Source organism: Ranitomeya imitator, chromosome 1 (genome assembly GCF_032444005.1).
Source record: "Ranitomeya imitator isolate aRanImi1 chromosome 1, aRanImi1.pri, whole genome shotgun sequence".
NCBI classification, from domain to species: domain Eukaryota; kingdom Metazoa; phylum Chordata; class Amphibia; order Anura; family Dendrobatidae; genus Ranitomeya; species Ranitomeya imitator.
This window is the reverse complement of record NC_091282.1, coordinates 638,761,115-638,787,165: the sequence shown is the minus strand read 5'-3', so window position 1 is coordinate 638,787,165 and position 26,051 is coordinate 638,761,115. Positions and strand designations below refer to the sequence as shown.

At 43.9% G+C, this 26,051-nt stretch overlaps 1 protein-coding gene across 2 annotated transcripts in view; it reads right to left on the bottom strand.

Moving 5' to 3' along the window:
- VANGL2 (VANGL planar cell polarity protein 2) overlaps positions 1–26,051 on the bottom strand; it is a 138,867-nt gene that overhangs the window by 4,865 nt on the left and 107,951 nt on the right. For both annotated transcript variants that reach the window (XM_069727429.1, XM_069727437.1), the window contains exons 5-8: positions 20,649–21,253; positions 18,010–18,143; positions 15,121–15,256; positions 153–384 (exon numbers count right to left, since the gene is read on the bottom strand). In XM_069727429.1, the coding sequence (XP_069583530.1) occupies positions 153–384; positions 15,121–15,256; positions 18,010–18,143; positions 20,649–21,253 (1,107 nt within the window). The remainder of the gene's footprint in view (positions 1–152; positions 385–15,120; positions 15,257–18,009; positions 18,144–20,648; positions 21,254–26,051) is intronic.

Here is a 26,051-nt window from a genome sequence, read left to right as displayed (position 1 = left end):
CACTACGATTTACCTACGATCACGGCCAGGTCATATCGCTGGTCGTGATCGTAGGTAAATCGTATAGTGTGACGGTACCCTAAGTCCCAGAAAGAAACCCAAATAATATGAATAGCAGCAGACATGATTACAGGAAAAAGTTACCCACTAACCTTTGGAGTCATGTCGTGGGTGATGCAGAACTCAAGATGTTGCAGGATGCTCTCCATGGAGTGATATGGTTGTTGTTTCGTCGTTCGGAGATACTTCTGCATGGCTCTGGCCATTGAGGCGAAAATAGCCTGAGCAGCCTCCCGGGGGTCCATGACTTCACGTGGGTTTTTCGGGTCCTCATCCTGTAGCCTCTTGATGTGAGTGAAGGCTTCTTCTACGGCGACCACCAACCTAAAATGACAGAATCAAGAACATGAGAGGAACATCTGAATGTCACAATAATTAGAGCACATATTTGAAAACCATTGTTAAAGTCATACATTCTTGTGGTGGTGGAGATAATTTAAAAGTACCTATTGAGGGGTTGCCTCATTTTCTTAAATGGCTAAATTTCAAATTGCTTTTAAAAACACAAATAACTCATTTCCCCCTTAGTAAAAATCATCTTTGTTTTCAATACAATCAGAATTTACTTTAGTTTACCACTCATTGCCGAGGGTTATGGGCAAACCTGTGGTGGCAGGTCTCCTTGACAAGAAGTGCAGCACTTGTAAGCTCTGTGTTATTGTGATTGTCGGCGCTACGCTGAAGCTTGGCCAAATCATTAGATCCGGCAGCCTCAATGGCACAGTTTGCTGTGTCGAAGGGTGTACAGTTAGGCCAGTAGCTGAGCCCCGTAGTGGGTCTAAACGGTCAGTAATCGGGAGTGCTCCGCCCCCACCCCTGGTGAACCGGAGACAGAGGAGAAGTGCACTCTTGGGGACAGAAGAAGAGACAGTCCCTTTAAAATACCAATTGTAAAGCATGTTATCAGACCAGTGTATGAAGGGGCTTTGTGACTAGCTTGTATCAATCCCGAAAAAACGGTTGCGGTGGATCCGTCGCCCATAGGCGGCCATTCTATGGAATGGCAGACGCGACTGATCCGTCGCAATCCGCCATTTCGGCGTTGACAAAAAACGTTTCAATGTCCGTCTATTTTCAGAAAACGTCCGCCAAATTTCGACGTATCCGTCGCATGGCGGATGGAACGGACGACCATCCGTCACAATCCGTCGCTAATGCAAGTCTATGGGAAAATAACGGATCCGTAAAAAAAAATTGACGGATCCGTTATTTGAGGAAAATGGCGGTTTTAGACTGACGCCAAACAACTGAAGTGTGAAAGAGGCCTAAGACAGACACCTTTTCTCTGTGTCCCAGCCATGACAGAAAATGGTCCAGCTTATCAACTGGAAATAGTCAGCCAGTCCCCTTCATAGAAAGAACTGGATGACACACAGACGCAGAAAAATACGTACGCTACTCACCTGGTAGCAGTGTTTTTTCAGGAGCCATGACAGCACAACGAGAGAGGGGATCCGCCCTTCAGGGACAGGAAACCTCAGACATAAAAGGGCGGCACCTCACTCACCCGCCAGTTGGTTTACAGAGTATGAAAGGACCTTCTAGGTTAGTAGCACATAAACAATATTAATATATGGTACAATTCACCCAGTGAATAAACTTAGGAATTTTTCTAAAGGAAGTGTTGAACCCATAAACAAAGAGGGTAGGGAATATAAGGGTGCTGTCATGGCTCCTGAAAAAACACTGCTACCAGGTGAGTAGCGTACGTATTTATTCAGTCGCCATGACAGCACAACGAGAGACTTTCAGAGAAGTGAAAAAGTGACTAGGGAGGGATAATAGCTTCCAGCACCCTTCTCCCAAACGTGAGGTCGGAGGAGCCACCTAGATCTAATCTATAGTGTCTAAGAAAGGTGGATGGAGAAGACCATGTGGCCGCCTTACAGATGTCCTCAATCGATACTTCTGCTCTCTCAGCCCAGGATGTGGCTACCGCACGAGTGGAGTGTGCCTTTATACCTTCTGGAATTTCCACGCCACCTGCGGTATAAGCAAGAGATATCGCCTCCCTAATCCATCTGGCTAGGGTATTTTTTGATACTCTAAGTCCCTTCCTAACCCCCTGGTAGGATAAAAATAAAGCGTGGTCTTTTTTCCAGGTGTCTGTTACCGAAATGTATTTGAGAAGGCACCTACGTACGTCCAAACAATGAAATCTCTGCTCCTTATTGTTAGAGGGATTAGGACAAAATGAAGGTAGGATCACCTCCTGGGATCTATGAAATTTTGAGGCAACCTTTGGAAGATAAAGAGGGTCAGGCCTCATCACCACTCTATCTTCCAAAAATTGCATATATGGACGTTGCCTGGATAATGCCTGAAGATCACTAACCCTTCTTGCCGATGTAAGGGCAACTAAGAGGGCTGTTTTGACCGACAGGATCTTGATTGGAACAGAGTCAATAGGCTCGAACGGAGCTTGTGTTAGAGCCGAGAGCACAAGATTTAGATCCCATGGCACTATCTTTTGTTTAACAACCGGCCTGGATCTGGTGACCGCTTTGAAAAACCTTGTTATCCAGTGATTACTGGCTATGTTGGAATTATATAGTGCCCCTAGAGCTGAAACCTGAACTCTAAGGGTGCTGGTGGCTAAGCCCAACTCTAGGCCCTTCTGTAAAAATTCTAGGATTTGAGCAATATCAGGTTTTTGATTGATTTGTGCTCCTGAACTTGATAGGAACTTCCTCCATACCCTAACATAAATGCTAGTCGTGGACGCTTTCCTACTTTTAAGTAGAGTATTTACAAGATTTTGGGAGAATCCCTTTCCTTTCAGAAGTGACCTCTCAAGTTCCACGCTGTCAGGTGCAAGTTGGTTACTCGTGGATGCAAGACTGGACCCTGGGAAAGGAGGTCCGGTATTTCTGGGAGGATCCATGGCTGGGAAATGGACATGCTTCTCAACCATGGGAACCATGACCTTCTGGGCCAGAACGGGGCTATTAAAATCACTCGGGCTCCGTCTTCCCGAATTTTCCTCAGAACTATAGGAATGAGATTCAGAGGAGGGAAAGCGTAGGCGAGACTGAAATTCCAGGGGATCAGAAGAGCATCGACTGCGTACGGGTTGTCCCTTGGGTCTAGGGAACAGAATTGATGGAGTTTCTTGTTTCCTCGACTGGCAAACAGATCTATCTCTGGACATCCCCACAACCGTACGATCTGATTGAAGACAGCCGGTTTTAGAGACCAGTCCCCTTGTTTGAGCTCGTTGCGGCTTAAGTAATCGGCCATGGTATTTAGATTTCCCTTTATATGAAGGGCCGTAAGGGAGAGCAGGTGATTTTCGGCCATCTGAAAAATATGATTTGTAACGTTCATTAATGACCTAGACCGTGTACCTCCTTGGTGGTTCACATAAGCAACGGTCACCTGGTTGTCAGAGGTTAGTCTAACATGTCTACCCTGCAGAGGTATAAGGAACCTATCTAAGGCGCGTTCCACCGCCATCAATTCCTTCAAATTGGAGGACGTGTCTCGCTCCGATTGGGACCACAGACCCTGAATGTAATTGTCTTCCCAGTGTGCCCCCCAACCCGTGGGGCTAGCATCAGTTGCTATCACCCGTGTTATCTGATTTGTCCAAGGTACACCTCTACGAAGATTAGGGATGTGCGTCCACCAACTTAGGGAACCCGTGGCGTCTACAGATAGGGAATATTTTTTATCAAGGTTAGCGCCCAGCCGCCGAAAATTATGCAGAACATCCCATTGCAGAGACCTGGAGTGAAACTGTGCCCACATCACCGCCGGAAAACAAGAAGTAAGTGAACCTAAGAGTGACATAGCATTTCTTAAGGAGACTACGGGATTTTTAATTGCTCTGGAGGCCAGCCGACGAATAGAATCGACTTTTGAGTCTGGCAGGCGACATTCCTGCTGACCCGAATCCACCGTAAGACCCAAAAACTGCTGTGACGTTGAGGGCTGAAGACGCGACTTTTTGAGATTGATAATCCATCCTAAGTTGTGTAATGCTGCTATCACTTTCTCCAACTGCTCTTTACAGTGTGACTCTGAACGCCCAACAATCAATAAATCATCCAGGTAGGGAATTATTAGTATGTTTTGCTCATGAAGGTGTGCCATAACCTCTACCATAATCTTAGTGAAAACCCGAGGTGCGACTGCAACACCAAAGGGGAGTGCCTGATATTGAAAGTGCTCTACTGTGCCGGCAAGAGAAACCGCCACCCTGAGAAAGCGCTGATGAGTTGCATGTATCGGGACATGGTAATAGGCGTCTTTCAGATCTAAGACAACCATGAAGCAATTGTGAAAAAGAAGCTTTATTGCCGACTTCACAGATTCCATTTTAAAGGATGGGACCTGCAGGAATACATTCAGGCCCTTTAGATTGATGATGGTACGATATGATCCATCTGGCTTCTTTATCAGGAATAAAGGGGAGTAAAACCCCGTACCTTGTTCCTTCGTAGGTACTTTAACGAGAACCCCCTTTCTTTGGAGATCTCGAACTTCTGACTCCAACGCCAATTGTTCTGCGGGAGAAGAACGGATAGGGGTTAATTTAAATTTGTCCTGGGGGGTATGGTGGAATTGGAACTTTAACCCCTCTTTAATGATACTGAGTATCCATGGACTATTGGTGATTTTCAACCAGGCTGGGTAGAAGGCCAACAGCCTACCGCCCACCTGGTCCGCCAGTCATTGAGGCTTTTTAGAGTCTCTAGAGGAGTTAAACATATAACCTCTACCTCTTCTTCTATAAGAGTTATATCTGGTCGAATCTCTATTTGAATCTCTGTCCGATCTTCGGCGATACAGCCCTCCTCTGTTGTAGTCTCGTCTATAGAAGGGTCTTGTTAGAAGAGGGAATCGCTTTTTATTGTCACCTGCTTTTTCTAGAAGCTCATCCAGGACTGGGCCAAACAAATGAACCCCCTCACAGGGGATGCCACATAGTTTCGATCTGGCCTGTAAGTCTCCTGGCCAGCATTTTATCCAAAGAGCTCTACGGGCCGCATTAGACAGTGCTGATGACCTTGCAGCTAGCCTAACGGAATCGGCTGACGCATCCGAAAGGAAGGCTGCTGCATCCTGAATCATAGACATAGATGATAGGATCTCGCACCTAGGAACCTTATCCTTGAGCTGGTCTTCTAGATTACCCAACCATACCATCAACGACCGGGCAGTGCAGGTGGCCGCAATCGCCGGTCTCAGGGAACCTGCTGATGTTTCCCAAGCTCCTTTAAGGAATACCTCAGCTTTCCTATCAAGCGGGTCCTTTAGGTTTCCCAGATCCTCAAATGGGAGAGACGTTTTTTTACAAGCTTTGGCCACCGCCGCATCCAGCTTCGGGACCTTGTCCCAGGAGGAAGAAGCCTCTTCCTCAAAGGGATATCTTCTTTTGAATGCTGGTGGGAGTGACCCCTTCCTTTCGGGTTTCTTCCATTCTCTCGTAATCAGTGATTTAACTTTATCAACTACCGGAAATACTCTTTTGGATTTGCGATCTATGCCTTTAAACATTATGTCCTGAATGGAACATTCCGCCTGGGTCTCCTCAATGCCCATGGTGTTGTTGACAGCTTTGACTAAGCGGTTAATCCTATCAAGTGATAGACAGGCTCGACTAGATTCCATGTCCTCTGATGATGATGACGGATGAGAATCCGAGCTTACACCACCCGTGTCTGAATCCACATCTGAGGCTGGGGATAATATCTCCTTCCTCTTTTTTGAAACTGACTTCTGAGACCTCATGGAATCTCTGACCTCCTGTCTAACCAGATCCCTAAGAGTAGACGTAAGGTCAGGGGCCTCGTCCTCAATTAACCGTTGAATGCAGATGCTACACAATTTCTTTTCATGTCCATCTGGAAGTGGCTCCGTACAGATGGCACACTCCCTATGTTTGGATTTGGACACAGATTTCCTCCCCTAATAAGGAGAGAGGGAATACAAGGAGGGACAGCTATCAGAAACGTACTTTCACGAAGCTCACTTACCCATCCCTGCAGCGAAAGGTACCGTGATCGGGGGGTCCTTCTTAGCCGGAGATCTCTTACGGCCTGAGGACTTAGTTGGTTTCTGAGCCTCTTTAGCTCTACCAGCGCGACTACTGCCACTAGAACGCCGCTGGGAGCTGTTCAAAGGCTGTTCAGGTTGCTGCTGCTGCTCACCGCCCAGCTGCGGTGTTCCTTCCAGCGACTCCATATTGGAAATGGTGGACAGGAACAAGCTGTGGCTTCAGTACGCCGTTTAAATTCCTCCCCCTGGGTACCACCCCCGGATGGGGGCCAGCAGGGAAATCACTTGCCGACGACCGGTACTGCGCTGGTAGGGTCGTGACCGCTAGGCGTCCGCTTAAAGCGCTGGACCCCTCGTGGCCAGAAAATCCCTCCCCAGACGCCGGGCGCCGCCATTAGCCAGAAGTCGCTACCGCGCATGCGCGGCCGCGTCATCGCCCCGCGCCGCTCGCGACGTCATCCGGACACGCCTCTTCCGGACGCCGCTGCGGCGCTGAGAGCGGACGCGCCGGACAAGGACGGCAGCTCTCCCTAGCCACCGCAGACCCCGGCGCAAGCGGCGGACCGACCCCGGAGGCCCCAGCAGAAGCGGCACCCTGGAGACCCCCAGGTAAAAAGCAGCTGTCGTAGAAGCAAGGCCCTTAATGCCTCGGGCCGCTTCCTCCTGCCGACACCTACACCAACAGTACCCCTGCCGTGTGGTGCTTCCATCTACCTGACCAGGCCGAGGTAGGGGGACCCCGCTACCTGCATCGGTCTGTCAGGCGTGGGATAAATTCTTTCTTCGACCCTCTTCTCGGGGCCTGTCTGAAGAGGTTCCACTGTCAGGGACAGGAAACCAACTGGTGGGTGAGTGAGGTGCCGCCCTTTTATGTCTGAGGTTTCCTGTCCCTGAAGGGCGGATCCCCTCTCTCGTTGTGCTGTCATGGCGACTGAATAAAATATCTTTTGTCAAACAAAGAACTGAAAATGGAGCTTCATGGACACATGATCATTGATAAAGTGGGGCCATTTTTGAGGTGTACCAGAATTTCCTACACCGATACACTTTAATTCTAGAATCACCGAGCCTTATTCACACAGAGATAATGCCAGCATCCACACGCATAAATGATGGTGGTGGGGGGGGGAACACATGATTGAATCAAAAAGACTTCTAATACTCTCCTATTTCACTCTAATTTCTTTAATATCTAAGAGAACTAAGTAATGTAATAGATAAACCATTATTTCTTATTTTTAGGGACTCTATAGCGACGGGGTCTGTTCCGCAGGACTGGCGCATAGCAAATGTGGTGCCAATATTCAAAAAGGGCTCTAAAAGTGAACCTGGAAATTATAGGCCAGTAAGTCTAACCTCTATTGTTGGTAAAATATTTGAAGGGTTTCTGAAGGATGTTATTCTGGATTATCTCAATGAGAATAGCTGTTTAACTCCATATCAGCATGGGTTTATGAGAAATCGCTCCTGTCAAACCAATCTAATCAGTTTTTATGAAGAGGTAAGCTATAGGCTGGACCACGGTGAGTCATTGGACGTGGTATATCTCGATTTTTCCAAAGCGTTTGATACCGTGCCGCACAAGAGGTTGGTACACAAAATGAGAATGCTTGGTCTGGGGGAAAATGTGTGTAAATGGGTTAGTAACTGGCTTAGTGATAGAAAGCAGAGGGTGGTTATAAATGGTATAGTCTCTAACTGGGTCGCTGTGACCAGTGGGGTACCGCAGGGGTCAGTATTGGGACCTGTTCTCTTCAACATATTCATTAATGATCTGGTAGAAGGTTTACACAGTAAAATATCGATATTTGCAGATGATACAAAACTATGTAAAGCAGTTAATACAAGAGAAGATAGTATTCTGCTACAGATGGATCTGGATAAGTTGGAAACTTGGGCTGAAAGGTGGCAGATGAGGTTTAACAATGATAAATGTAAGGTTATACACATGGGAAGAAGGAATCAATATCACCATTACACACTGAACGGGAAACCACTGGGTAAATCTGACAGGGAGAAGGACTTGGGGATCCTAGTTAATGATAAACTTACCTGAAGCAGCCAGTGCCAGGCAGCAGCTGCCAAGGCAAACAGGATCATGGGGTGCATTAAGAGAGGTCTGGATACACATGATGAGAGCATTATACTGCCTCTGTACAAATCCCTAGTTAGACCGCACATGGAGTACTGTGTCCAGTTTTGGGCACCGATGCTCAGGAAGGATATAATGGAACTAGAGAGAGTACAAAGGAGGGCAACAAAATTAATAAAGGGGATGGGAGAACTACAATACCCAGATAGATTAGCGAAATTAGGATTATTTAGTCTAGAAAAAAGACGACTGAGGGGCGATCTAATAACCATGTATAAGTATATAAGGGGACAATACAAATATCTCGCTGAGGATCTGTTTATACCAAGGAAGGTGACGGGCACAAGGGGGCATTCTTTGCGTCTGGAGGAGAGAAGGTTTTTCCACCAACATAGAAGAGGATTCTTTACTGTTAGGGCAGTGAGAATCTGGAATTGCTTGCCTGAGGAGGTGGTGATGGCGAACTCAGTCGAGGGGTTCAAGAGAGGCATGGATGTCTTCCTGGAGCAGAACAATATTGTATCATACAATTATTATGTTCTGTAGAAGGACATAGATCTGGGGATTTATTATGATGGAATATAGGCTGAACTGGATGGACAAATGTCTTTTTTCGGCCTTACTATGTTACTATGTTACTATTTTTGCCGCATCCCATGACCCTCAAGCAACAAAATAACTGTAATGAACATAGCATCAATACAGTGGGGAAAATAAGTATTTGACACACTGACAATTTTGCAAGTTTTCCCTCCTACAAAGAATGGAGAGGTCTGTAATTTTTATTGCAGGTACAATTCAGCTGTAAGAGACAATCTAAAAAATATATATAAAAAAAAAAAAAAAAAAAAGATATTTCATGCAATAAAATGCAATTAAGTATTTGATCAGCTACCAATCAGCAAGAATTCTGGCTCTCACAGACCTGTTCGTTTTTCTGTAAGAAGCCTCCTACTCTGCACCCATTACCTGTATTAATTGCACCTGTTTGACCTTGTTACCTGCATAAAAGACACCTATCCACGCACTCAAATCACTCTCTAACATCTCCACCATGGCCAAGACCAAAGAGCTGTCTACGGACACCAGGGACAAAATTGTAGACCTGCACAAGGCTGGGATGGGCTACAGGACAATAGGCAAGCAGCTTGGTGAGAAGGAAACAACCGGTGGCACAATTATTAGAAAATGAAGGAACACAAGATGACTGTCAATCTTCCTTGGTTTGGGTCTCCATGCAAGATCTGACCTTGTGGGGTAAGGATAATTCTGAGAAAGGTCAGGAATCAGCCCAGAACTACAAGGAAGGACCAGTCTCAAACATTACCATTAGTAACACAACACACTACACTCTCAGATTAAAACCCGGCAGGGTATGCAAGGTCTCTCTTATCCAGAGACCTTGCATATCCAGAGTAGATATGGGGGAAGGTCATTTGGTCACATGAGACCAAAATAGAACTTTTTGGTTTTAACTACACTCGCCGTGTTTGGAGGAAGAATAAAAGAGGAGTACAACCCCCAAGTACACCGTCCCAACCATGAAGCATGGTGGGGGAAACATACTTTAGAATTTTATTTTCTGCAAAGGGGACAGGGTGACTGCACCGTACTGAAGGAAGTATGGATGGGGTAATGTATTCCAAGATTTTGGCCAACCACCTACTTCCCTCAGTAAGAGTATTGAAGGTGGGTCCTGGCTGGGTCTTCCAGCATGACAATGACCAAAAACACACAGCCAGAGCAACTAAGGAATGGCTCCATAAGAATCATTTCCAGCTCCTGGAGTGGCCTAGCAAAGTCTCCAGATCTGAACCCAATAGAAAATTTTTGGAAGGAGCTGAAACTCAATTTTGCCTAGCGACAGTATTGAAACAACGGGAGAAGATCTATATGGAGGAGTGGGTCAAAATCCCTGCTGCAGTGTGTGCAAACTTGGTCAAGAACTACAGGAAATGTCAGACCTCTGTAATCGCAAACAAAGGTTTCTGGACCAAATATTAAGTTCTGTTTTCCTATTGTATCAAATACTTAATTTATGCAATAAAATGTGAATTAATTATGTAAAACTCATACAATGTGATTTTCTGGATTTTATTTCTAGATTGTGTTTCTCACAGGTGACGTGTACCTACAATAAAAAGACTTATCCATTCTTTGTAGGTGGGAAAACTTGCAAAATCTGCAGAGTATCAAATACTTATTTTCCCCAGTGTAAATGCAAGTTGGAAAATGCTGACATCTAAAATGATCCTCGTTGCCCTCTAAGTAGACATCTGTCCTAAAACTCTACAACAAGGTGAAAATTTTTGGAGTAGAAAATTATCCTAAATTCCTTGCTGCCGTTGACGATTATTGTAAGTGAAAATGACAGCTATCTATTCCAAGATTATCACAAGAGGCAGATGATGACAGATGAAGCTACAGGTCAGTACAGGTCTTCAGGTCTACCAGGTCGTCACCGATCTGGTGTAAGAAGTATACAGGCAGAGTATTACAGACAGGCTTAAAAGATTCAACATAAATCTTCACTGATCCAAGAATGTGTGAACAAGATTAAAAACCTGTCACAGAAGCTCCTTTCAGGGGCAACATGAGAATGTTTCTATTTTACCATGGAGAAGCCCAATAAGAGGTCCGGACATTCTCCATAAAAATTACTATTTTTTTAACTTAGTGTAAATTCCGCTGGTCTCCTGAATTCGGTGTTGTTGTTCTTTTGTTCCTGAGCCTCTCCGTTACGGAGATATGACCAGCTACTCTTTGTATGAACATCTAGTCTTGTTAAACAAGTGGGAGTGATTTTCAAAAAGCCTGTGGTTGAGGACCACTCCTAGATGGCTAAAAAGGCTAGATTTAGACAGTAGAAAGAGAGGACAATATCTCAAGTACTAGGAGGCCAAGAGGCTAAAGAAAAACCGTTGGATTCAGGAGGAAAAAATAATCATATTTATGGCATGTCACTGATCATCTTTAATAGTGCAATAAATACCTAAAGAGGTTGACCAATGACAAACAAGTCATCAGCAGACAGAGGCTGGTCCTCTAAGCTAACACTCATTGTTTATCATTCATTAGATCTTTGGGTCCATGGATGGATAGGGACCTCAATTGCTCTCACTATGCAATCCTAAAAAAGTCATGATGGATAGTGGTGTGGGCTGGAAGCCTTTTTGACATTAATTTGTCCAAATAAGAAATCCCCTTAAGAAAAAGTATAGGAAGGTTGCAACAGCCCTGCCCTCTAGGATGTAACTATAATGGGTGCTGTGGTTGCAGTAGAATTTCTGCACAGAAGTCAAAGGGTGCTCAAAAGACGCCTTTGGTGCACACTAGAAGAACAAATTACAATGCTATTAAAAGCCAGGGAAAGTTGGGTGATCTGTTCAAGATTTCTTTATTGGGACCCATCAGCTTCAAGTTTTGCCATTACCCACCCTACAAACCAAACAATTAACTTCAGGGTTCTATACAAGATCCATCTGGATTCTGGGATGGAACTAAATCTAGTATAATAAATTCCCCTTTATGACATTATTCATTGACCATTGCTCTTCTTATTAATAAAGCTTGGGTTGTATGGTGAAACCGGTCTTGTAATGCACATTCAGCCCAAGAATGGATGATGCCCTAAACCAGAGGTCTCAAATACGTGGCCCCTGAGGCTGCTTCAGGCAGCCCGCAGTCACTGTAGACCCTTTGGCATCCCTGCCCGGTTCAGGGGGTCACTGAAGGCAGGGTTTTATTTCAGCTGAATATGCCCACTGGTAAAGAGAAATGGATATTCATGACTCTGCACACCCATGGGAGAGGAGAGCAGTGACTATTCATTTCTCTTTAATAGAAGGCACAGTAAGCTCAGCCGATGGCCGATCACTTGTGCCCGCTAAGTAAATTAGTATTCACTGCTTTCCACGACAGAACTATAAGGTTGGAGAGCAGTGAATATTCATTCCCTTAAATAGCAGGGACACATGATCGCCCGGCTGCAGGAAGCCAGCTACTGTGCCCCGCTAATAAAGATCAATGAATATTCACTGCTCTGCACTCCTATAGTACCGGTGTGGAGAGCAGTGAGTAGTCCGGCAGCTGTCCTCTGTTTGTAAGTAGCCCATGATGTCCCTGCCATGCGCTGCTTACAAGCATAATAAATTCAGCAGCTGGAATCAGAGTAAGATACAGCGTGGGAGCGCAGGGAAGGTACAGTGGGTATGGAAAGTGTTCAGATCCCTTTAAATTTTTCACTGTTTATTTATTGCAGCCATTTGGTAAATTCAAAAAAGTTCATTTTTTCACATTAATGTACACTCTGCCCCCCATCTTGACTGCAAAAATGTCTACATTTCTATTTTTTCAAATTTAATAAAAAAGAAAAACTGAAATATCACATGGTCGTAAGTATTGAGACCCTTTCCTCTGCCATTCATATTTAAGTCACATGCTGTCCATTTCCTTGTGATCCTCCTTGAGATGGCTCTACTCTTTTGTTGGAGTCCAGCTGCGTTTCATTAAACTGATAGGACTTGATTTGGAAAGGCACCCACCTGTCTATATAAGACCTCACAGCTCACAGTGCATGTCAGACCAAATGAGAATCATGAGGTCAAAGGAACTGTCCAAGGAGCTCAGAGACAGAATTGTGGCAAGGCACAGATCTAGCCAAGGTTACAACAGAATTTCTGCAGTACTCAAGGTTCCCAAGACCACAATGGCCTCCATAATCCTTAAACAGAAGAAGTTTGGGACGAAGAATTCTTGCTAGACCTGGCTGTCCAGCCAAACTGAGCAATCGTGGGAGAAGAGCCTTGGTGAGATGTAAAGAAGAACCCCAAGATCACTTTGGCTGAGCTCCAGAGATGCAGTAGTGAGATGGGAGAAAGTTCCACAAAGTCAACTATCACTGCAGCCCTCCACCAGTCGGGCCTTTATGGCAGAGTGGCCTCTCCTCAGTGAAAGACATATGAAAGCCCGCATAGAGTTTGCGAAAAAACACATGAAGGAATCTGGTCTGATGAGACAAAGATAGACCTTTTTGGTGATAATTCTAAGTGGTATGTGTTGAGAAAACCAGGCACTGCTCATTACCTGCCCAGCACAATCCCAACAGTGAAACATGGTGGCGGCAGCATCTTGCTATGGGGGTGTTTTTCAGCTGCAGGGACAGGATGACTGGTTGTCATTGAAGGAAACATGAATGAGGCCAAGTACAGAGATATCATGTATGAAAACCTCTTCCAGAGTGCTCTGGACCTCAAACTTGGCCAAAGATTCACCCTCCAATAAGACAATGACCCTAAGCACACAGATAAAATAACAAAGGAGTGGCTTCAGAACAACTCTGTGACCATTCTTGACTGGCCCAGCCAGAGCCCTGACCTAAACCCAATGGAGCATCTCTGGAGAGACCTGAAAATGGCTGTCCACCAACGCTCACCATCCAACCTGACAGAACTGGAGAGGATCTGCAAGGAAGAATGGCAGAGGATCCCCAAATCCAGGTGTGAAAAACTTGTTGCATCTTTCCCAAGACGACTCATGACTGTACTAGGTCAAAAGGGTGTTTCTACTCAATACTGAGCAAAGGGTCTCAATACGTATGACGATGTGATATTTCAGTTATTCTTTTTTAATAAATTTTCAAAAATTTCTACATTTGTTTTTTTCAGTCAATATGGGGTGCAGAGTGTAATCGGGAAAAAAATGAACTTTTTTGAAATTACCAAATGGCTGCAATGAAACAGAGTGAAAAATTTAAAGGGGTCTGAATACTTTCCGTACAGACTGTAAGTAGAATGGTTTATTTTTTTTAAAATATTTTTCTGATGAGGGGCCATGCATGCCAGGATCAGGATGAGGGAGCCATGCATACCAGGATGGGGATGAGGAGGACCATGGATGCCAGGATGGGGATGAGAAGGACCATGCATACGAGGATAGGGATGAGGGGGCCATGCATACCAGGATAGGAATGAAGGAGGCCATGCATACCAGGATAGGGATGAGGAGGGCCATGCATACCTGGATAGGGATGAGGGGGCCATGCATGCCAGGAAAAGGATGAGGAGACCATGCATACCAGGTAGGGATTGGGGTACCATGCATACCAAGATGGGGATGAGAAGGCTAATCATACCAGGGTGGGGATAAGGAGGCCATGCATACCAGGATATGGATGAGGAGGATCATGTATACCAGGATGGTGATGAGGAGGGCCATGAATACCAGTATAAGGATGAGGAGACCATGTAGACCAGGATAGGGAAGAGGAGGACCATGCAGACCAGAATGGGAATGAGGAGGGCCATGCACACAAGGATAAGGATGAGGAGACCATTCAGACCAGGATAGGGATGAGGAGGACCATGCAGACAAAAATAGGGATGAGGATGACCATGCATACCAGGATATGGATGAGGAGGCCATGCATACCAGGATAGGGATGAAGGGGCCATGCATCCCAGGATAGGGATGAGGGGGACCATGCATACCAGGATAGGGATGGGAATGGGCACCATGCATACCAGGATGGGGATGAGGGGGCCATGCATAATAGGATTTATACTAGAATTTTTTATTCATTTTTTTCCTATTTTCCTCCTCTAAAACCTAGGGACATAACTATAACATGGGGACCTGGATATAGGGACACATCTACAATATGGCGACCTGGATATAGGGACATATCTACAATATGGCGACCTGGATATGGGGATAAACACAATATAAGTGCACATTTGTTATCACCACATCCATAGCGGCCGAAGCTCTATAAAAAGAAATGGCAAAAATATTCAAAAAGTGTACAGAAAAAAAAAATGGTGTCACTAAAAATGTCACTTTGTCCTTCAAAGAATGCGGACCCCCAAATTCAAATTTTTTCTATATATGTGGCCCGTTGATTAGAACAGAACAGGGCAAAAGTAACCAAAATGAGCAAGATGAAAGAAGTATTATGGTAGAACTACCTAGCTTTCCTTTTCCGCACTCTTCGTTCATGTTCAGCCTCTTCATAGTAATACTCATTGTGGCTGTTGTCTCTCCTCCTGGCGGCAGCAGCTATCACTGCCCGGGACTGTCCTGTTGAGTTATTAGTAGAATTTTCTAAATACAAAATAAAACAAAAAAAAGAATTAGTCAAAGACCAAATAAACAGAAGAACAATCATCTTGAACCCAAAAGAAAATTCGAAACTTTCTGGAACATTGTTGGTTTGTCAGTAAGAGATGGAAAAGATTGTAGGCAGTCCATAAAAAAGGTTATTGGGGAGAATGGGGGGGGGGGGGGCGCAAGATCACCATCAACAATGTTTTTGACCACCTTATAAGAAATACCTTGAAATGGTGGCATTATTTAAAAGGCTATCAAAAAAGACAAGCCTTGGTGTTCCACCACCCTCTTCCATCCCAGTATATTTGGCTCAACAAGTAATTTTATTACCAATCTATGAAAGGTTATTTAAGACTCCATCAATTATTACTCATGTTGTAGATCTTCGCAGGTGAAAATGTACTCAATCTTGATGGACAGCTTAAAAATAACAACGACTTAAGGGATAAAAAGTCAGACAGCTGTGAACATCACACTACCTCAGAAACTATCCTTCACTTCTAAGAAGCCCAGCACATGTTAACATGTCTGAAGTCTTTGTGAGAGATAGAGGGGATTTAGTTTCATAATTGAAATATGTGGCTCCTCGTACCTCATGTCATTGTCCTATCCTTACATCTTGGTTGGCAAGATTAATACTCCAAGATGACCTCACAAATTGTAGTAAATTCAAAACTGATCTAGTCCGATTTTCTCAAAAATATGTATTGTTTTCCATGATGGAGAAAAAAAAAAGTTACCTCCATGTGAAGAACAGAATCAACGACCACTATCACCAATAAAGAAAGTCGTTAAAATAAATCCCATGTTTAAGTATCCCACTGGGTCATTACTTATAAATAGAAGACATTTGAGCAAATCAGCATCGGAACTTGACAATCCGATCTCTTCTAGAACTTTACAGGTCCAAAACACGTTGACCTCAAATAAAAGTTGTATATCGAGTTACACACTTAAACATTTTAATGTTAGACTTGTTCTTCGTAGATCTCAAAGCTTTAGATGATCTACTCAATCCTACTAATTTACCACCCAATAAAATACAGACAGCAAACGAAATTCAGTGGTAGGAATATAGAGCTCTTTCAAACAGTCAATAAAAGTCACAAGATACCAAGTCTCCCAATGTATATAGTCTTAGTCTGGTCATAAAGTAGATATTATGGTTAGTCAAAAAGGCTCATTTAGATCATTAACTTTTCAAAAAAACGTGACACACACTGACCAACGTTGGATTTTTTCGGTCATCGTGCAGTGCCAGTTAGAGAGTAGACCATGATGAATGACAAATCTACAGTCCACCAATAAAGTCTATACCTGACCACATGTCAATGGTTGCTTAAGGTACCTTCACACTCAGCGACGCTGCAGCGATACCGACAACGATGTCGATCGCTGCAGCGTCGCTGTTTGGTCGCTGGAGAGCTGTCACACAGACAGCTCTGCAGCGACCAACGATGCCGGTAACCAGGGTAAACATCGGGTTACTAAGCGCAGGGCCGCGCTTAGTAACCCGATGTTTACCCTGGTTACCATCGTAAAAGTAAAAAAAACAAACACTACATACTTACCTTCCGTTGTCTGTCCCCGGCGCTGTGCTTTCCTGCACTGACTGTGAGCACAGCGGCCGGAAAGCAGAGCGGTGACGTCACCGCTGTGCTTTCTGGCTGGCCAGCGCTCACAGCCAGTGCAGGGAAGCACAGCGCCGGGGACAGACAGCGGAAGGTAAGTATGTAGTGTTTGTTTTTTTTAACTTTTACGTTGGTAACCAGGGTAAACATCGGGTTACTAAGCGCGGCCCTGCGCTTAGTAACCGATATTTACCCTGGTTACCAGTGGAGACATCGCTGAATCGGCGTCACACACGCCGATTCAGCGATGTTTGCAGGGAGTCCAGAGACGAAATAAAGTGCTGGACTTTCTGCACCAACCAACGATGGCACAGCAGGATCCTGATCGCTGCTGTGTGTCAAACTGAACAATATCGCTAGCCAGGACGCTGCAACGTCACGGATCGCTAGCGATATCGTTCGGTGTGACGGTACCTCTAGTCTAAACTGTTGGCTTTATGCATAGAATTCTTGATCAAGACCACAACCTTGACAGAGCAACTATAAAAAAAACAAGCCAAATATTCCTAATGTTTAGCCAGCCTGAAGTGGACAGACATTTAGGATGAGAAGTCAGGATGGAAGAGCGGTCTAAGGCTGCGTTCAGGTCGCTGTCTCCCCTGGCGGCTTGAGTTTGAATCCTACTTCTGTCATCAACTTTATAGTGGTGGGTGATCAATGAGTGGAACAGGCTGCCACAAGGTGTGGTGAGTTTTCCCTTACATCTCTGTCTGAGATGGTTTAATGAATCCTGCATAGAGCGGGGGGTGGACACGATGACCTTGGAGGAGGTCCCTTCCTACTCTAACATTTTAGGATTCTATGAAAACACCCAATAACAGAACAATGGATTGAATTCAACAGTTGAACAAATTGAAGTCAGAAAGACTTCATAGTTGATACCTCACCATGTCTGACTTTTCTTTCGGAAAGTCAAATACACATGCAGCACCAAAATCATCATAAAAAGTATTCAAACTGTTGCACAAGGCAAGAGTTGCCCACATTATTACGTTTTGGACTGCAGACAACAAAGTCAATGGTGACACAGGGTCATATAGCAGGGGTTAGAGAACATCAGGTGAAAACATGAAGGAGAAAACTGCGGAGTTCTAAGGGGCGGGAGCAACATCTCACCCTCGAGAGAGTAGACCTTGAAGCCAGACATTTTCTTGGACAGGATGGATTTTGGCAGGTTCAGGAGAGCGGGGTTGTAGACAGGGAAGTCGTGATAATAATTTTCCAAAATCCATACAGCAACTCGCTGGATACTGTGAGAGGAAAACAAGACAGGGTAGGACCAGGTGGCAAAATAATAAAAAAAAAAATAATAATTTGTTTAAGGAAGTAGGAGAAAAGGAGACACAAGGAGAGTACAAAAGGGTCATGAGAACCAACAAGGAAAGCAAAACATATACAGGAAGAGCTAGAGTGAACATATATGGTTTCCAAATCAGAGAGCAGCCACCCAAGATTTTTGCTATCAACAGGATAAAAAAAAACACATTATGCAATGTTGTGTTTATTGAAGAAATCTATAAACAAAAATACCTGCAATCAAAAACTAATTTGTAAGGTTGATGGGCAGACCCAACTCTGCTGGATGTTTTTTTCTTTTTCCACCAGAAGTCTCAGGAAGGTGGTGTTATCTACATCCACAAAGGGTAATAATGGAGTACTCTGAATATCATTGGTGATCAGAATGTGATATCGAAGGTTAATTCAACATACCTGGTAGCATGAGGTATAGTCATCAAACATCTTGGAGATTAAAAAAAAAGCCATATACAGGAAAACATCACAATTTCAACCATGTAAAAACTACATATTTGTGAAACGTGGTAGGCACTCTATGCTACCCTTATACCTTATATATTGTAGCTTTCGAGCAGGGCCCTCACCCCTCCTGTAACTATTGTAATGTTACTTTGCAATGTTTTATTGTGTGTACACGTCCTTGCTTAATTGCCAAGTGCTGCAGAATATGCTGGTGCGCTGACCCAAGAATTATAGAACGAATGAAGGGGGTAAGAAATATTTTAGAAATGTTGGCACCACAAATTATGGTCAACCTTCATCACCACTATGGTTCTAAACGAATTGTTAAACTGTTTTTCACTTTTTTGTGTTTTATGAAAAGCAGAAAGTTAAAATCCTCGCAGACATCCCTTCAGGCAAATCATTTTGAAGTCAAAAATTTAAAAAAGTTATGGTCATCTTCTGCCAATTGTAGACAAAAAAAATCTACGGAAAGGACCAAGTAGTTATATGAAATGTTTTGGGTGTTTTTCGGTGTCGAAGATGGGAGCTGTTGCCATATTTTAACTTTTGTTTACATTTTCTAAAAAAAAAATAAATGTAAATTTCAGAAAGAGTTAAGTTAAAACTTTGGATATAAATATCATATTCTCATTCGAGAGATGTCAAGAATGTGAATACCCTTACTGACGGAGTGCATTATGGGTCACATTTTCAAGTTCATTTATATTCTGCTCATTTTTCTCTTTACTACTGTGCCGTATTTCACATTACCGCTGTTTGTGTAGCTTGTAAAGATTTTCTCTGAGATTACTATGGCAACTCAACACAAAAATTTAGGGGTCTGATATACACGACAGAGGACAAAAATAAACACAATCTGCTGCAATTTCATCATGTACCGAGATAACAATAGATACTGTTTCTACATTATTCCGTATACTAGGCCTTGAGTTTTACAACTAAGGTTCAGTCACCAGCCATAAAGCTGAAGGCTAAACTGGCGGGAATTATGCTACTGGTCAAGCATGGTTGATCTTCGTAATTGAGCAAATTTTATTTCTTAGGAATCACTTAAGGCCTATAAACCCTTTGTGGTGGCAGGTAGAAGATTAAAAAGGTCATCATTTTAGACACAACCACTTATGTAGCGAAATGAGTCAAAAATGGATTCCAGATAGAGGTTCCCTCTAAAGAGGATCGATCACTTGCTATAAAGATTTTTTTTTTTTTTTACTTGGTGTAAAAGCCGCTCTTCTTTTGTTTCTGCACCTCTCCATTCCTGTGATATGAGCTTCTCTTCTATGCATCTAAATTTAGTCCTTTTAGCCAAGTGGGAGCAGTTCTCAACTGCTCTGTGAGCACGTTCTTGAGGACCAAACCCAGTTGGCTAACAAGAGTTAAGCCGGTTTCACACGTCAGTGCCTCCGGTACGTGTAGTGACAGCTTTCTCACGTACCGGAGACACTGACACAAGTAGACCCATGAATGGGTCTATGCAGATGTCAGTGTGTTTTCACGGACCATGTGTCAGTGTGCAAAACATGCTGACATGTCCGGTTTTGTGCAGCTGCACGGATCACGTGGACCCATACAAGTCAATGCGTCCGTGTAAACACGAACCACACACGGATGCCGTCCGTGTGCCCTCCGTGTCCTTTTTTTAAGTCATAGGGTTAAAATTGAAAAAAATTGTTTTAATACACTGACAGCATACGGATCCCACACGGATGTACCACGTGAGCACACGGACACGGATATCTCCGGTACCGATTTTTCCGATACAGGAAATATCTGGACGTGTGAAACCGCCCTTACAGATAGGGAAGAGGGAGCCATATCTCAGGAAGGGTGAGGCACAGGAAGAAAAGAAAAACATTGATGGATTCAGGAGAACAGCGGCATTTACACCATGTAAAGATATACATATTTAGTACATTAAATAAAATAGAAGGGAAAATATATTCTATTTGAACAGTTTTTACATTTTGATTTGTTAATTCCCTTTGCTGACTTACCTTAAGTGTCCAACATTGTAATGTCTGCTGGCTCCATCTGTGGACCTGACAACCTTGATGGTGAACTGAGGTTGGAGTTGTCTCAGTTCCAGCAGGACAACAGCCAAATAGTGAACGAACAGAAGAGCATCCACAAGTGATACAGCGTACTGTACTATCCCCTGGTAGTTCCTCTCCGCCGTTGTTAAGATTCGGACTGCATAAAAAAGCCAGTATGACACCACCAGCAAAAATATGAGCACCATGATCAGAGCTCGGAAGACAAAAACCCGAGGGAAGAAAGCTTTAGGGCGACGGAAAAAAAGTGCCCAGCTGCCAACAAGAAGAATAAGGAGTTTGAAGGCCACGGAGATAAACAGACCTTCACAAGGCGTCCCACAGGCTTCCAAGTCCCAAGGTAATATTTTGGGCAACAGCATAAAGGCTATAGGGGTCAGAAATGAAATGAATGCTAAAGTACCACCAATAATGACCCCAATGTGCCGGGAGCAGTCCAGGTTGGCACTCTCCTCCATGTCCTTGGTAATACGTGTGATGTCATCATGGGATATGCTGTGCTCAGAAGTCCCGGTAACCACTGTAGTGGTTTCACCCCAATTGTCATCCTGAAAATAAAAAAAATAATTTTAAAAGAAAATTGACAAAAATACATTAAAAAAATAACAAAAGCATTACAGTGCCAGTCATTGCACTGGTTACCCATCCACTCCAGAATCTAGTACAAACTTATTACCCTTATCCACAAAGCACTCCATGGTTCAGCAGCACCCTACATCTCCTCCCTGGTCTCAGCCTACCACCCTACCTGTGTCCTCCGTTCTGCTAATGACCTGAGGTAAGCATCCTCAATAATCAGAACCTCCCACTCCTGTCTCCAAGACTTCTCACGTGCTGCACTGATTCTTTGGAATGCATTACCTAGGTTAATATGATTAATCCCCAATCCCCACAGGTTAAGCGTGCCCTAAAAAACGCATTTGTTCAGACTGGCTTACCGCCTCAACGCATTAACCTAACGATCCCTGTGTGGCCCATTCAAAATAACTTAAACCATAATCCGATTCCTCGCATCATGTTTCTCATAAGCTTTATGTATTTAATAGCCCTCTGTGTCTGTACTGTTACGTACGGTATTTAGGCTGATAACTGGTTCATGCAGCTTTACATGAACACCCAATTCTTATACTATGGCCGGTCCGAACAATGAAAGCAATTGTTACCATCCACCTCTCGTGTCTCCCCTTTTCCTCATAGTTTGTAAGCTTGCGAGCAGGGCCCTCATTCCTCCTGGTATCTGTTTTGATCTATGTGATTATTGTTATGCTGTAATGTCTATTGTCTGTACAAATCCCCTCTATAATGTAAAAGTGCTGCAGAATATGTTGGTGCTATATAAATAAAAATGTATTATTATTTTTCTTCATGTTCTTCGTAAATTAGATTTTATATTTTGTGCTTTCTGTCTCTTTAAGAGTGTTAAGAACAATCGAATTTCCCATAAACTTAAAGCGACAGAACAAGTCTTATCCTGTCAATTGGAAGGGCGGCCGATTACACAACATTGAGTGATTTCATTGTAGAAGAAGCTTGAAATAATCTAGGTAGAAGTTTTCTCGCCTTTGCTGGCTCCAGTGCTTCGTACACGCCTTAGTTATACCTTATGTGACATTATCCCAGGCTGTCCATTTTCTTTTTTTCCCTTTTTTTATTTTTTTTTTTATTTAGAAGCTCAAATTTTAAAACAAAGGTTGCGCAAAAAGGCCTAAATGGGCCGAAATGTTGGCTGAAATTCATGTATTGTACAATTGCAGCTTTGTCCTATTGTTTTGCTATATTCTCATTACCTTGTATGCCAAGTATCAACTGTGCAAAGTTTTACCCCGAAGGTCAGTGTGCCACTGAAAGACTGGGAAATGTACTTTAGGTAAGAGAATTCATTTGTTATCATTATGTGGTACCTTCTGTCAAGGATCTTTCTCTAACAATGGATATGCACAGACGCGTATATATACACGCAAGACAGACCAAAAGTTTGGACACACCTTCTCATTTAAAGATTTTTCTGTATTTTCATGACTATGAAAATTGTACATTCACACTGAAGGCATCAAAACTATGAATTAACACATGTGGAATTATATACTTAACAAAAAAGTGTGAAACAACTGAAAATATGTCTTATATTCTAGGTTCTTCAAAGTAGCCACCTTTTGCTTTGATGACTGCTTTGCACACTCTTGGCATTCTCTTGATGAGCTTCAAGAGGTAGTCACCGGGAATGGTGTAACGCACTCCGGTTACGCAGCTATTAACCCTGTGTGACCAACTTTTTACTATTGATGCTGCATATGCAAAACAAAAAAAAAAAGGTTATTCTCACCCTCCGACGTGCGCGCTGTCCTCGGCACTGCAAGCGGCAGGTTCCGGTGCTAAGGATGCTGTGCGAGAAGGACCTGCCATGACATTACTGTCATGTGACCGCGACGTCATCACAGGTCCTGCGCTCATACCAACCCTGGGACCGTAAGCTGCCGCGTGCACCGCACACAGGCGACAGAGCTACAAGGGACCATCGGAAGGTGAGTATATGTTTATTTTTTATTTTGTAACCTGTTACATACGTGGCTGGGCAATATACTACGTGACTGGGCAATATACTACATAGGCTGTGCAATATACTACGTGGACATGCATATTCTAGAATACCCACACATACATACTGTGGTGGATCAACTTACTCGGCTGCACACGGAGATTGTCACGGAAACACTGCGTCTTTAAGGATGCACTTAGTTTATTAGTTACATGCAATAGTGGGGGTCAGCAATGTCCTTTAATAGACACTATGTGTACAAACGTTGTCCTAGAGTCTTCCTCTTCAGGCACTCAACAACCCAGCCTGCCCCTGGAGTTTAGCCATTTAAACCCAGACCAAGTGACTCCTCCTGATTGTGTCATCACACAGGTCCTGTCAGGACTCTGTAGGTGGAGATAAGGTGGACATTCTCCCACTCATTCTATGAATGGTCACGTAAAACCAGCCCATTTATGCAACTTTACTTTAAGCTTCACAATACTAGTTTGCGGGAGGAAAATACTCTGGCTTTATACTACTGACACCATTTAGCATAGTGACACATACCTCCCCACCAGTACTTTACCAGTGACTTCGTCACAACATACACACACATATACATTTATATACACACATCCCCAGTGGCAGGGTCGCATCAGGGAATTACTGCCCTTACTGGAGTATGGGGCCCGATGAGCAGAAGGGGCCTGCATCAGGACCCCTCTTCTCCGCTCAGCGAGCCCCAGTGGCAGGCTTATGCCAGCTCAGTAACTGCCTGTGCATCCTCAGACCCACGAGCAGTTAACATTTGTTGCCGTGTGGGAGATTCTTCCCGCACGGCAACAGTTAACAGTCAACGGCCAATCACAGGCTAGCAGCCGATGTCAGCTGGCACGTCACAGGCATATGACGTCACTGTCCTACGCCTGCACGACTCTGCACGCCTCAACCAGGTAAGGAGAACCTTTTTTTTATTTGATTGTAAAGTCGCGGAATGGGGTGCATTATACCCCTATGGGGGAGCATTACCATTATACCCCTATGGAGGAGCATTATACTATGGGGCTGCATTACACCCCTATGGGAGTATTATACTATGGGGCTGCAATATACCCCTATGGGGGAGAATTATACTATGTGTGAGAATTATACCCCTATGGGGGAACATTAGATCCCTATGGGGGAGAATTTTAAAATAGAGGTGCATTATACCCCAATAGGGCTGCATTTTACCCCTATGGGGGAGCATTATATTATGGGGCTGCATTATACCCCTATGTGGGAGCATTAAACTATGGGTGAGCATTATACCCCTATGAGGGAGCTTTTTATTATAGGGGTGCATTATACCCCAATAGGGCTGCATTTTACCCCTATGGGTATGCTCTATATAAATATGGGGCTGCATTATACTTCTATGGGACTGCATTATACTGCTATATATGACTATGGGATGCATTATAGTACTATATTGGACTATGGGATGTATTATACTATTATGGATAACTGGGGGCAATAATGGAGAGACATAAGGCAGAATGGAAGGACACGTGGGATCCAAAATGGGAAGACATGTGGGCTAATTAAAGGATATCATTTTTGAGGGTACTGTTTTTAGTGTGGGGGAGGAGAGGTGCTGATACTGTACAAGGCAACACGGTTACTATTTTTTTCCTCTGGCGTAGTATACTGTAGAGGTTGGGGAATGTGCTCTGGATAACTTATTTTCTGCAGAGACGAGTCCTGGCTGGAAGAGGTGATGGCGGTCTGAACTGGATAAAGAAGAAAAGCAAAGATGAAAAAACTTCAACTAGAGCAGTGACCGGTGAGTCAGTGAGTTACCTGTACACTTACATTATATAATGTATACTATATACAGAGCTCCTGTGTATAATGTTACTAGTGATCATGGTATAAGGCTAGGTTCACATTGCGTTAGTGCAGTCCATTCAACGTATACGTTAAACGGAATGCACTAACGCAAGTACCGACTGACACAGCGCTAGCGCAGATGGAGCATCTGCTAGCTCCATCTGCACTAGCAGTGACGGACCTGGAAACGCTGCAGCCCGCGTCTCGGGTCCGTCACTCAATGTCGGACGCATCGCTAGCGCACGCCCATTGTGGGCGTGCGCTAGCGATGCGTCCGACATTGCATTCAATGGCGCCATTAACGGACTACGTTACACCGCGTTATGCCGCGGTGTAACGTAGTCCGTTTAACGGAGACACTGAACACAGTGTGAACCTAGCCTTACCTGTACACTGACACTATATACAGAGCTCCTGTGTATAATGTCACAGGTGATAACTGTATTACATGTACGCTATATACAGAGCTCCTGTGTGTAATGGCATTAGTGTTGTTTTTTTTTATTAATGATCAGTATTGTAGTATTCGGTCGCTATGTGGTGGTAATATGTTGTCTGGCCATGGTGTGGTGGTATTTATTCCCTGTATGTGGCATTAATCGGTCACTGTGGTGGTAATATATGATCTGGTCATGGTGTGGCGGTATTTGTTCCTTGTATGTGATACTATTGGTCATTTTAAAAAGTGAAAAATATATAAAAATATACCTAAAATTGTATTGGATATTTTAACAAATGTTTAATAAGTTATAGTAGAGTAGAGCCTGGCCAGAAGAGTCTACTTTGTTGTTGTGGTGGATTTACAAGAGAGGGTGGTGGGACTGTGGAAGGTTCGAGAGTTGGAGGCAGGGCTAGGGTGGAGCCTGGGTGGAGTTTCAAGGGGGCCCCAAAAATTTTGCCAGTATGGTGCCCCGAAATTTCTAGTGACAGCCCTGCCCAATGGCATGCAAAAGTTT